The 14,107-nt window shown below is 40.2% G+C and overlaps 2 protein-coding genes across 2 annotated transcripts; one reads left to right on the top strand and one right to left on the bottom strand.

Moving 5' to 3' along the window:
- Positions 1-1,744: 1,744 nt before the first annotated feature.
- setd9 (SET domain containing 9) lies at positions 1,745-2,764 on the bottom strand. Its single transcript, XM_047369206.1, has one exon. The coding sequence runs from the start codon at positions 2,627-2,629 to the stop codon at positions 1,799-1,801; it is 831 nt and encodes a 276-aa protein (XP_047225162.1). The 5' UTR covers positions 2,630-2,764; the 3' UTR covers positions 1,745-1,798.
- Positions 2,765-3,025: 261 nt separating this feature from the next.
- Positions 3,026-12,084, top strand: dcun1d1 (DCN1, defective in cullin neddylation 1, domain containing 1 (S. cerevisiae)). Its single transcript, XM_047369208.1, has 7 exons — positions 3,026-3,165; positions 4,564-4,777; positions 9,207-9,375; positions 9,481-9,611; positions 9,689-9,771; positions 11,357-11,453; positions 11,544-12,084. The coding sequence occupies exons 1-7, from the start codon at positions 3,163-3,165 to the stop codon at positions 11,618-11,620; spliced, it is 774 nt and encodes a 257-aa protein (XP_047225164.1). The 5' UTR covers positions 3,026-3,162; the 3' UTR covers positions 11,621-12,084.
- The last annotated feature ends 2,023 nt before the right edge of the window (positions 12,085-14,107 follow it).

Genomic DNA, 14,107 nt, shown 5'->3' with positions numbered 1-14,107 from the left:
GCGAGAGGCAGGGTACAACCTGGACAGGTCTCCAGTCCATCACAGGGCAACACAGACACACACAGGACAAACAACCACGCACACACTCAATTACACCTAAGGGCAATTTAGAGACATAACCTAACAGTCACGTTTTTGGACTGTGGGAGAAGGCCGGAGTACCCTATGAGAACCCACGCATGCACTGGGAGAACATGCAAACTCCATGCAGAAAGACCTGCAGCCGGGAGTTGAATCCAGGACCTTCTTGCTGCAAAGCAACAGTGCTACCAACTGCACCACCGTGAAGCACTGTTTTAAATCCGTTTCAGTATATTAACACTGTATAATGCACACCAAAAAAGTAGCAAAGGCTGCCTTCCATAGAAGTATATTAGTGATTTAGTTCTAATCTACCTTTAACAACAGGGTATATTTGACAACAAGATGCTTTAAGCAGATTTTATTAAAAACACACTAAACAACAACAAAAAAACACCTCTATTCTCTTTCAAATACACTTGCAATCAGAAGATAACAAATTTTGTTAGTGTGATTGTGATATTAATTTGGGTTTTTTAATTATACATTTGAACCATTCCCAACCAAGTTGGAACAACCAAGTTTTACAACATACAAATATGACGGTTCTTAAAAACAAGAATTCAATGCACACCATTTTGACCTTGTAGATTTTCTTTCATAAAAACCTGGCTTAAACTATACATACAGACTTAAACATATACATACACCCCCACTAATACTTGGACTAAGGTCCTTTAGCAAGCTGCAGACAAACCACTAAAGTTTGTGTAGACATCAAGAAGCTTTGTAAAACCAGTTCTAATGTGTGTTTGGGATCATTGTTTTGTTGGCAGTCGACACCCAATTGTGTTAAACGTCCGTCCACCTAGCTTTTTATTTCCCGTTTCTAACTTGAACCTTGGTGGTTCCTGGACTACATTCAAACATCATAACCAATTTCTTTTCATATGAAGTTGAGAGGTTGGGTCTTAGTCCAGACAAGGTTTGAGTTGTCTAGCCACAATAACAATTAAACTTGTTTGGGGGAGTAAATGGGGGGCTTTTAAATCTAATAAATCTTTACCATTTCTCAAGCATGATGTAGGTAGCATCAAACTGCGGGCATGTTTCTTTTCCTTTGGTACTGATGCATAACACAAGTTGGATTGAAAAAACTGAAGATGGAAGACTACCTCCAATTTCTTGATGTTTTTCCAAATGATGTATTCCTTTAGCACAATCATCCCAAACACACATCCAAATCTGTATTTTAATGTTTAAAGCAGGCCAACAATAAGCTTCTACAAAGACCTTCTCAAAACCCAATGAAGCTGGGTTGTTGCTGGTAATCCAACCAATTCAAATTAACTTTACCAGTTCCACAAAGAAGAATGATCAAATATGCAGATCAAGACTCATACTAGAAGCTTGTTGACGGCTACAAAAAGCGGTTGAGGTTGAACTTATTACGCAAATATTAATGGGGGTGTATATATGTGAAGCCTGTATGTATAATTTTGACCATGAGTGGATTAGATTCAAACCTATGCACCCAGTTCTTGTTTCTAGAAATAACCGAATCCGATAATTATTATGACGTTCAACCCTATGAAGAGTGTCGTGAAATTTCTGTCCGGATCTGTACATATTATGCACCAGGCATATACCACCAACCAGTGAGTATTGTATCAAATAAAATTGCAGTGAAGATCGTAGATTTAATTAAGTGTCTGGAAGCGAGTTTGTTTTGCTTTTTTGCTCTTTATTTGTTTTTCAGTAAGAAAGTTGAAACATTTCAGCGCACAATGGTGTAGTAGTTGGAGAAGAGCTCCTCTCCTGCTTGTATGTCTCTGAGTGACACAAGGACAACACATCGCAGACGTCTCTGAGTACAGTGGCTGTAGTTGACATTTGGGAGATACTGGCGAAGCTCGATGGGAAAGCTGTCTGGGACGTCGTACTCCTGGTAGCAGACGTTAGCAGGCCTTTCATTGGTGCAGTTGTTGACGTACTGGCCCACAGCCAGTGGATTTTGTGGACTGTCTGTCAGCCAGCTGGTGTCACTTGTCATATAGGGACCAATTCTGTCCCTGCCGCTGCATGACCTGAACACCATTCTGGAGATGCCTTTGTCATTCCCATCAACCAGCACCCCATCAATACACCTGAATACAAAGGGGTTTCTGATGGACTGAAGGAGGATGGGCTCATAAGGCTGATAAACTGTACCAGGATACATGGCAACTGTAGCTCCTTTGGGTACAAATCCCCTGCTGACAAACACCCCAGTTCCGGCAAAGGGTAAAGAACTAGGCCTCCTCTCAATACAGAATCCCAGAGCTTGGAACAGAACATTTTCATTCTGATCTTGATGAAGTGGAATCCGGGGCAAGAAGCTCGTTTGGACTCCTGGGATTAGCCCTCCGCTGCTCCTGAGGAAGGCTCTGAAGAGCCTCAATAGGCTCTGTGAAACCTGCTCATCTGGGATGACTTTGTCTTCCGAGCGATCGGTAACCTGGCGCAGGGTCTTCTCGTTCTTAGACAGATTCAAGACAACCCAAGGCACGAAGCGGTGTCTGTAAGATCTCCATTTCGCCTGAAATCTCCGGAGAGCCGCCGTAAACATCCAGAGACACGCAGGACTAGGAAGCAGCTTGTGCTGCGTTCAAATTACCTCGGTCGGGAACAGAGAATGACGTCACACCTGGCACGGCGCATTTCAACCACTGGTCGAGAAACTAGTAGTTCCGATAAGTTTTGATGCTGTTCGGACACTTTCGACTTTCTTAGTCGGAACATTTCGTTGTTTTTTTCCTCCACTTAGACCCCTATCTACACCTCTCCCTACTAGAAACTCGGAACTAGGTATTCCGAGTACACATTGACACAAGCTCTTACGTCACTTTCGACAAGTTTTGCCCCAGTTTAGCCTTTTAAACCAAAAACTAGTATAGTATGTTACGTTGTCTGATTTGAACAGCAATATTTAACCGTAAAAAAACATAGTTTTGAATTTGACACGAATGACCGCCCGGTTGGGTTTTACTTTTATTTTGAAGAGTAAAATTGCAACCGGAAAAAGTCTCGTGGTTGTAAAAACACACAAAAATTTTGAGTTGCTAGCTGGATGGGAGCGAAGTAAGTCTGTTCGAGACAAACATGGTAAGAAAGTGTTGTGTTTTCTGGTTCTCAGTTAGAATACTAGCAGTTTTCGTGTTGATTAGTTGTCTTCGTGGTTTAGAGCGAATACAAATATAGCTCGTCTTGTTAGCTTTAGGTACGTATCTAATCCACCAGTTTTAGTTAGCTTGCTCAGTCAAGGGAAACTCCTCTCTGTGCAGCGAAACCGGTCATGAATTCCCATGTCCTGGCTTCTGTAACAGTAATGATAAATTGACAGGTTTAATATAGTATGTTGTAACTGGTTTATTGTAGCCTTTCTTGGTGTTTCTGTTTTCATGTGTTTCATTGATGTTTATGTAGCTAACTGTCGAGTGCCAAAAGTGCCACTGTTTTTTCAGCTGTTCTAACCACTTCCATGGTCACTTGTGTACAACATCAAGCACAAGCTTCTAATCGGTGAAGAATGGATTGCTCTCAGGAGCTCAGTGAATCCTACAGTGTGATAGGATGCCACATGTGCAAATAAAAGCTTTCTTGACATTACTTCGCTACTAAACAATGCACTGTGAACTTTTAGTCATAGCTTAACCAATGGCAGCAAAATGAAGCAGCATTTCAGCCATGAAACAATTACAGAGTGGGGGCTGCAGACCCCCTATCTGTATGATGCCTTCAGATTAGCTCAGGAACATTGCCTGGTGAGCTCCATGGAATGGGTTTCAGTGCCCAAGCAGGTCATCAAGTGTTTGATGCAGTGGTGTAAAGCATGCTGCCACTGGACTTTTAAACAGTGCAGACGTGTTCTCTGGGATGGCAATTTGCTGTACAGACATGGATGAGCAAGTTTGGAAGTTTATGGAATAACTTCACTGGTCCGCACAGAGTGCAGACCATAACCTGATAGGGCACCTTTAAGACGAGTTCGAGTGCAAACAGTCAGCCGGGCTATTTTGTCCAGTCTCTATGCCCGATCTTAAACATCCTCTCCTTAAAGAATCGTCAGATATTTCCCCAGACACACTCCTAATCCTTGTTGAATGTGTTGTAGCTGAAAAGGGTTGACCAAAACCAAACGTAAGCCTTTTTATCAAGAACAGGACATTCTTAAAGTCCATGTATGTGTGAAGGCAGGTGACCCAGTACGTTTTCGAAAAATAGTGTATATTGTAATCAAAATTTGAAGTAAATAGATCTGATAAACATAAGGATGTCTCATTTGTTTAAATGTGCCTATAAGGACTGGTTATATAAATGTAATATTCATTTTTGATTAATTTAAGTAATATGTTTTCTATAATGTTTTTATTTTTTGTGTTAGTTTTGGTCCTCCAACTAGTCTGTTGCCAGCATTAATATAGACTGCACTTGGTAATGCCTTGTTTATGTAAATGTGACTATGGTAACGTCTGTATTTATTGTGTGCATTTCTTCATGCAGAACAAGCTGAAGTCCTTTCAGAAGGACAAAGTTCGTCAGTTTATAGTTTTCACACAATCTAATGAGAAGACCGCTGTAACCTGCTTGTCTCAGAATGACTGGAAGCTAGATGTTGCCACTGACAAGTTTTTCCAGGATCCAGAGCTCTACGTTTCAAATATTAAGGGGGCCTTAGACAAGAAAAAGCTTGAGCAGCTGTACAACAGATACAGAGGTAAAGAAAACGAAAAACCCATCAAAACAAAGGACTTGCATGTTCGCTTAACTGTTTTACTTTGTAGAGAGAGAACATCCATCCATCCATCCATCCATCGTCTTTACCCACTTATCCTTGCAGGGGAAGATTCAGACTAATTTGGATATTAAAAACAAATACCTGAACAAGTTCCATTCTGCAGATGTGTTTTTAATCTGTGAGACCAAGCAGTTCCAGACCGCTGATTGACTGGATACATGGCCCCAGCAAGCAAAATGGGAATTTTTAGATTTCATTTGCAGAAGTCTAGTCAGGTTCCAAGACTAATTTGCACAGAGACAGCATTGGTGGAACTTACTATAGATATTCCCATAGCCAAAGAAAAAGCGTGTTTCCACTATAAGTTTCTGAACAGTTTTTTTCTCCAGGATTTCTGGAACCTCTCCATCTACCTAGGCCAGGTGTGCCCAAGTTCAGTCCTCCAGAGCTACTTATCTTGCAACTTTAGACGCATCCCTTCTCCAACACCTGAATCAAATGGCTGAATTTCTTCATCAGCATGTCTTGCAGTTCTGCAGAGGCCTGGTAATTAGCCATTATATTCACATTTGTTGGAGGAGAAATGCATCTAAAGTCCCAGGGTAGTAGAACTGGACCACACTTGGGCAACCGTGACCAAGGCCGTTTTTTGTGTTTGTTGCCATTCTGGGGTCTGAAGGCCAGGTTGTTTATGTAGAATACCTCCTCTGACACTGAGGGACACAGATGTCCATCCAGCGCTACAGCAGAGTCCAGAATGTGATTAAAACAGTGAAATGAGACCAGACTGTTTTTTCTAAGGTTATTGTTTTAAAGCCACAGACTGTCACTACAGACTGTATTTAAATGTTAACGGAGAATGGATTTTAAATGAACTGCATTGATCCTCACATCTGGCTGCAGGAGAGAGCGGGGCAAATCAAAAGCTCTGATTGTGATTACAGTCAGCTATTTAAAGATATAATTGATGAGGGGTTCACTGTGGAGCTAAATTGGGGCCCTAAAGCTTGTGCAAACGAAAAATATGTGAATCTGAAAAATAAAAGTTTGTTCAAAAGAAAAACATTTGAACCTGCAAAATTATTTTGAACCTCCCCCCAAAAATTTATTGAAAACTGGATAAAAAAGTTTTGCAACTGAAAAAAAAAAAACAGATGTGAAACTGGAAAAAAAAAAAGTTCAAAACTACTTTTCAGATTCAAGTTTTTTTTTTTACTTTCAGATTTTTTTTTTCGGCTTCAAACTTTTGGCCCTGTTTTGGCGTGGGGGGCGGGGCCTCAGATCACGGGGGTGAGGAGTCATGACTGACAGCTCAACACAGCGGCTGAACAACATATTCCCAGCTGTTGCATTCAGGGATCGTGGGAACTGGAAATATCTGTAATACTTCATCGATATTCTATATATATGTGATTGGTTTTGAAAGATAACATGCTTCACCGATAGAAGCAGCTTACGTGAATACACGACGCGCATCTCAGAGGAGAAAATATGATCTTGACAGATTTGCATTTTAAGTCCGTGTTGGAGATTTCCCATGCTCTCAACATAAAGCAAAAGAACTGCCAGACTAAGCGGCAGGAATGAAACCAGATGCAAAACGAGCCGGTATTTTCCGAATATCTTTGCATAATTAAGCCTGGACTTGTTTTCACATGGACTGGACTCGGGTTTCGTTTTCTGGTGCATTTTTGATTTAAACGTGTTTGGTCTTCATTTAGTGAAGTGACTCACAGCCAGGGGCAAACTGGCATACGGGGCAACCGAGGAAATCCCCGGTGCAAGTTCGAAAAAAAACCAAAACAAACTTGAATCTGAAAAGTAGTTTTGAACTTTTTTTTTCCAGTTTCACATGTTTTTTTTCAGTTGCAAAACTTTTTTTTCCAGTTTTCAAATTTTTTTTGGTTCAAATGTTTTTCTTTTGAACAAACTTTTATTTTTCAGGTTCAAATTTTTTTCATTTGAACAAACTTTATGGCCCCAATTTAGCTCCATTGTTCACAGCGGTTACGCTCTGAAACAAATAAAACCGGTCTAATTAATGTCTGGTTTACACGGCAAGATTTTAAAATTGGTGGTTGATTTTCAAACCTGAGAGACCTCACACATGACGATAAAAAAAAAAAAAAAAGAAAATTGTTGATGTAATGGGTTCAGTCCTACAGTGTGTGGTTGTTCAGCTACACAACAATCACAACACACCACACACAAACAGATTTCACTCACAAACATTCAGATTTAAGATGGGAGGTCTCACAAACCCTCTCGAGATCGAATGGGAGTTCAGGGTAATTCCCCTCTGTGTTTCCGTCACTTTCTGATTGGCTACACATCACATTCACCAGGCAGTGTGCTTGTTTGTCCACAGCAGGAATATCTCATAAGATTATCTTAAGAGTCGTCACATTTACAAATTTTGCTGGACGATAAATTGTCCCAGAAATTATTGCGATAAATGATAATATTGTGATTTGGAGATAATTTTCAAGTAATATAATGATGGCATAATAATGTAAGTAACTATACCCGGTCAAAGATCAATTAACTTAAATTTCTAAATAACATTTAACACTGGAAGACATTTTAAATATTCAAAATAAATAAACGACCAAAAACAATAAATAAAATAGATTGAAGTCTTTGTAAATTTGCCCCTCAAAATTGCCCTTCATCATTAGGCTTAAACAGGGAAAACAGGCAAAACTCTTGGTTTTATAAAGAAAAAGTGCAAACTAACAACAATAACACTCCACTTTAATAAGAGCAGATGCCTCAACAGACAATATGCAAATCTGTAGCTACTTTAGTGTGTCAGATTAAACAATTAAACACTACAGTGATTGTAGACTGTCAGGAAGATGGAGGCGGACTGTTTTTTTTTCCCAGCTGGGAAAACTGCATCGGATGATTATGTTTTAGGTGCAGATGCAAGTTTGTTGTATTGCGGCGTTTAGTTGCAACTATTTGACAACAAATGCAACATACCGGATTGCACAGATTAACTGGTTCACCGCGGTCATTTGGTTTGAATTCAAGAGCTTTCACACTGCAGCTGTTGCATTCAGCTTTGAAACCAATTCCATCTCTGGTTTTCCATATCTCAACTAGTGTTTTTGTCTGGCTTGCTCCTCATGGGGCTCTCATGCCAAACTCTGAGGTACGTAATGAGACCATGCGCCTGGCAGGTACCTGGCGCAAGTGTTCACTCCCCCCTTCGCTAACCAAACGAGAAGGGGAGGGCTGGGTTGAGATCGATGCACCAGAGTGAACAAACAAGAATGCAAACCGAAATTATCAAATTCATTTTAATTTGTCATGAGATTAATTTATTTCATGTGATTAATTGATTTATTGCTAATTGTGACAGGCCTGATCTTGATGGGAAGGCCATGTCGGAAGGGGAAGATCGAGTCAAAAATTGCCATATATATTCTGCTGTGTGAACCAGGTATAACCGATAAATACTCCAAACCCACAAGATGTGTCCAGTAGGAGAGGTAGCCTTACACACCAAACCGTTGGAACGCTTTGTACTATGCAAGAGTCTGGTTTCTGGAGTGGATCACGTCGGTGTGAACATATCCCAGACCCTGAAATGGACCTTAGAATCAGACCCTGGCATGGTTTATCCGGATCCTGGAGCCGTTTGCAGTGTGAATGCATGCAGGGTCAGCATACCAAAAACAGAAAGAGAGGATGTTACTTAAGATTAGAAGGAAAAGAAGAAGAAAAACAAAATAAGAGCACAAATCCGAAGACAACAGAACTTGAAAATGTCTTATAGGACTACAAGTAGCAACAGAAACCCTGATAAAACAGACTTTTTTTTCTTCTCAATTTTTTTACTTCTCGATCAGTTTTAGACTGTCCTGAAAACAATCCGTTGTAACTGCATCACATTGTTTGAAACCAAATTGGGCCAACTGAATGTGTGAATTTTCTGACTTTTCCTGATCACTGGACCGGACCAGAAGTGTTAATGGGCCCATAATGTATACTACCCAGTGATCCGTTTATAACCTGTTCTATTCAGGAGCGTCAACGTTCCTGTGTTCTCGTATATGAACTCCAAGCCTTAATTGTAAGAAGTTGCAATAATGTATTATCTCTTATTATTTTTGTGATTCCATTCCATTTTTTATTTGAGATAAAAACTTAATGCTATCTTGCCTATTTTTTTAGCACATGTTACAAATACAGAAAGTTTTGAGCATTTTTGCCACAGTTTATATTTTAATAGCTGTGTGAACTTCAAGTTTAGTCATATGTTTATTAGACACTGAATGTTGATCAAGTGTGGTTTTCATAAACAGTAGTTTTTATTTTTTTATTTTTATGTATTGATCATGTTAAGAAACATGTACTTCTGCTTGGCTATGAAATAAGAACAGATCTTTTTGCCTTTTAGAACTTCATGATCACAACAAAATAGGCGTTGATGGGATCCAGCAGTTTTGCGATGACCTGGGTCTGAATCCTGCCAGTATGAGTGTCCTCCTTATAGCGTGGAAGTTCAAGGCAGCAACACAGTGCGAATTTTCCAAACAGGAGTTCATAGAAGGCATGACAGAACTGGGGTGAGAATGCATTGTCTTTGTTCTGTTTTCAAGTTTTGAGCTTTGATGAAGCTGAAGTTTTTCTCCAGCAGACAGTGAAAACAAGTCCTGTTTGTGCTTTGAAAGGTGTGACAGCATCGAGAAGCTTAAAGCTCAGCTGCCAAAAATGGAGCAGGAGTTAAAGGACCAAGGAAAATTTAAAGGCTTTTACCAGTTTACATTTGATTTCGCAAAGAATCCCGGCCAGAAGGGTTTGGGTAAGAATCATTTACTTCCCAGGCTGTGTGCTGTCTTCTGTGGATTTATACTGACCTCCTGGTGGTTTTCATTGCAGATCTAGATATGGCAATAGCATACTGGAATTTAGTCCTGGCTGGGAGATTCAAGTTCTTGGGTTTGTGGAACCAGTTTTTATGTGTAAGTTGATATTCTGGCTTGCATTTAGCCGGAAATGTTCATTGATCTCTAAAGATGGAAAAAACACAAAATTTAGAAGAAACTATTATAAACTAAAGGAGTGCAGAGCTGAAGAGGCCATTGACTGAACATAAACTGTGGTGTACAATTGTTGGGAGAAGTGAATGCAGCAGTTTCCAGTCCACCAGCAGCTCTGCGAGAAACACAGCCAGTGAAGTCTTTAGAGGTTTATTAGAGACCAAACAGCACCATGAAGACCAAGGAGCACAGCAGACAGGTCATGGAGAACGTTGTGGAGATGTTCAAAGCAGAGTTGAACAAAATCCAAAGCTTTGACTATGTGACAGCATTGTTTAACCTATCATCCAAACATGGAATAATACAGCACATCTGCAAGGCTTGAATAAAACATAGCAGTTGTGTATACAGTACATTAGTAGATGGTGGTACAGGACTGTCAAAGCTCAAAACTGCAAAGAAGACCATCCTCCTAAACTAACATTTCAGGCAATGAGAGCATTGACCAGAGAACCAGACAAGAGGCCCATTGTTACTCTGGACTACCTGCAGAGATCCATAGCTCCGGTGGGAGAATCTGTCAGTGGGATTAGTTGTTCACTTCCCATATCTGGTCTTTATTGGTGAGTGGTAAAAAGAAAGCTGTTGTTAAAATAAACAGATGCTCCAGTTTGCTACAAGGCATGTAGGAGGCACAGCAAACATGTGAGAGAAGGTTCCTGATCAGATGGGACCAAGATTCTCCCATAGAAGCTGCTAGAAATCTTGCAGTTTTCTACTAGGAATGGCTGATATATCAGCATAAATATCGGTATTGGCCAATGTTAACCATTTTTAACATATCAGTATTGGTTCTCCAAATGTTCAGTGAACCTAAGCTTCCATTAAATTTGTTAGAAAGTAGAATAATGACTACATGAATATTTTGGAGTGGCCATCACAAACCCCTGATCTCAGTCTGACAGGAAGTTAGTTGGTAGAGCTGAAAAGGCGTGTGTGAGCAAGAAGGCATATTGACGCAGAGGGAGACCCAGAAGGTTTGACTCAGGTCATAAAGTTTAAAATGCAAATCTACCAAGTACTTGGAAAATGTATTCAAACTTCTGAATTTGAAGAAATTATCTTATTATTTAGCAAATATAAATAATATTGTTAGCCCTTACTGACCTTAAACAGAACAAGTTTGGTGTGACTTAATATCGGTGAGAAAAAAACGGTGGCATCTTTTTTAATACAGTGGATGTAAATATGAACTGTATTTGTTTAAACAATAAAAAATGCATTTGTGATATTATCACAAGTTCTTCGTTGACATTTTAAGCTTGTCGTATTTATGTTCAACATAGAGCAAGAAATGTTTCTCTTTCGCTGTGCATTTATGGGTCCTCAGAAGTATACAGAATACATAAATACAAAACACATGACTTACCTCTAAAGCAGTGTGTAAAAATAAAAAATCATTGGAAAAAATTTTCCACCAAAACAAAATGTAAAAAAGAACTGAGTCGTTTTTGAATAATAGACTAACTTTCTCCATAATTGCTAATATTGTCTCATTTGATTACAGGAGCACCACAAAAAATCAATTCCCAAGGACACTTGGAATCTGTTGCTAGACTTCAGCACAATGATCACTGATGACATGTCCAATTATGATGAAGAAGGTCCGTAAAACTGCTCAAACTGAATGTTCTGGATATAAAATTCTTCAACTGTTGTGCAAAGTTACATGTTCCTCTTTTTGTCATCAACAGGAGCCTGGCCCGTCCTTATTGATGACTTTGTAAAATTTGCACTGCTGCACATTGCGACCAAAAGCACTGCAGTTTAAGGGTTTCGGATGGGAAAGTTCTACGAACCAGAACATTGACTGGATGGCTTGTGGAGGGCACCATGCAGTGATTATGATGCCTCAGGACTAAAATGTTTTACACAACAGAGATTTCATGTAAATGTGTTTGTATCCACTGGTGAAACAGGCATATCTCTGTTGGTTCTGGTTGACTAGTTCGAAGACTTTAAGTACTGATGATATGGGCTCAAGCCAACTGGACAAGATTCACAGTCTTGACCCGTTTTTCCTGGTTGTGGTCTTCAAAGGCATGTGGATGTAAGTTCATAGCTTTTTAAAGGGATATTGTACTTTAATACTAATGTGCATTTCTTAGTTTGTTTTTCTGTTCTGATGCATCTCTGAGTCAAGCCAGTTTGAAGTGCTGGATTTTTTTTTTTTAGGCACAGTACTGTTTAAACACAATTAAGAGGAAAATAAAAGTTTCCATTTGCTGCCTCTTCTTTGGCCTTTTTGTTTTTAAGAATTCAACTCAGTGGGGACAACATAAATCTTATTACAGTTTTGAATTCAGCAAAATGCTTGCTAGATAATGTTTCCTTTGTGGATATTTTCTTGAAACATGACATACCTGTACAGTTAGGTCTGCAGACTTTGTCTTGTATGATTAAAAAATCCATTCTGATATGAAAACAATTTAGTGTTGAAAGTGTTGCATTGTTATAGTGTTTTATACAGCTACAATTAAAATGAATCTGGATTGAATACATTTAAATATTGTATGTATTTCATGTTTATTTTTAATTTGCCAGTAGTTAAAGGCATACATAGGTTTAAAAAAAAATCATACCATTTTTAACAAGGTTATATGTTAAAAGTCAAAAGATTAATCCAGGATTAAATTGTTTTATGATATATGTGCAGCAGAGTGCCATGAGATAAATTAAACTGGCCATGGAGCTTACAAATAGACCCTGATATTGGTTAACCTGAACAGCAGAGCTAGCTGTGCACAGTGCCTTTGATAAGGGTGACATACCAAATATATACATGTTTTATATAATATATGTGTGTGTATATATATATATATATATATATATATACACTGCTCAAAAAAATAAAGGGAACACTTAAACAACACAATATAACTCCAAGTAAATCAAACTTCTGTGAAATCAAACTGTCCACTTAGGAAGCAACACTGATTGACAATCAATTTCACTGTTGTTGTACAAATGGAAAAGACAACAGGGGGAAATCTTTGGTGATTAGCAAGACACACTCAATAAAGGAGTGGTTCTGCAGGTGGGGACCACGGACCACTTCTCAGTACCGATGCTTTCTGGCTGATGTTTTGGTCACTTTTGAATGTTGGTGGTGCTTTCACACTCGTGGTAGCATGAGACGGACTCTACAACCCACACAAGTGGCTCAGGTAGTGCAGCTCATCCAGGATGACACATCAATGTGAGCTGTGGCAAGAAGGTTTGCTGTGTCTGTCAGCTTAGTGTCCAGAATCTGGAGGCGCTACCAGGAGACAGGCCAGTACATCAGGAGACGTGGAGGAGGCTGTAGGAGGGCAACAACCCAGCAGCAGGACCACTACCTCCATCTTTGTGCAAGGAGGAACAGGAAGAGCACTACCAGAGCCCTGCAAAATGACCTCCAGCAGGCCACAAATGTGCATGTGTCTGCATAAACGGTTAGAAACCGACTCCATGAAGATGGTATGAGGGCCCGACGTCCACAAATGGGGGTTGTGGTCACAGCCCAACACTGTGCAGGACGCTTGGCATTTGCCAGAGAACACCAGGATTGGCAAATTCACCACTGGTGCCCTGTGCTCTTCACAGATGAAAGCAGGTTCACACTGAGCACATGTGACAGACTTGACAGAGTCTGGAGACACCGTGGAGAGCGATCTGCTGCCTGCAACATCCTTCAGCATGACTGGTTTGGCAGTGGGTCAGTAATGGTTTGGGATGGCATTTCTTTGGAGGGCCACACTGCCCTTCATGTGCTTGCCAGAGGTAGCCTGAGAGATCCTCAGACCCCTTGTGAGACCATATGCTGGTGCGGTTGGCCTGGGTTCCTCCTAATGCAGGACAATGCTAGACCTCATGTGGCTGGAGTGTGTCAGCAGTTCCTGCAAGATGAAGACATTGAAGCTATGGACTGGCCCGCCCGTTACCCAGACCTGAATCCGATTGAGCACATCTGGGACATCATGTCTCGCTCCATCCACCAACGTCACGTTGCACCACAGACTGTCCAGGAGTTGGTGGATGCTTTAGTCCAGGTCAGGGAGGAGATCCCTCAGGAGACCATCCACCGTCTCATCAGGAGCATGTCCAGGTGTTGTAGGGAGGTCATACAGGCACATGGAGGCCACACACAATACTGAGCCTCATTTTGACTTGTTTTAAGGACATTACATCAAAGTTGGATCAGCCTGTAGTGGGTTTTTGTATTTTATGATTATTTTATTGAATTGTGGAGTTGTGCCACTTTTTTATCGGTTTGATT

This window comes from Girardinichthys multiradiatus, chromosome 6, assembly GCF_021462225.1.
Source record: "Girardinichthys multiradiatus isolate DD_20200921_A chromosome 6, DD_fGirMul_XY1, whole genome shotgun sequence".
NCBI classification, from domain to species: Eukaryota; Metazoa; Chordata; class Actinopteri; order Cyprinodontiformes; family Goodeidae; genus Girardinichthys; species Girardinichthys multiradiatus.
The sequence above is the reverse complement of the archived record's forward strand: the minus strand, read 5'-3'. Positions and strand labels throughout refer to the sequence as shown.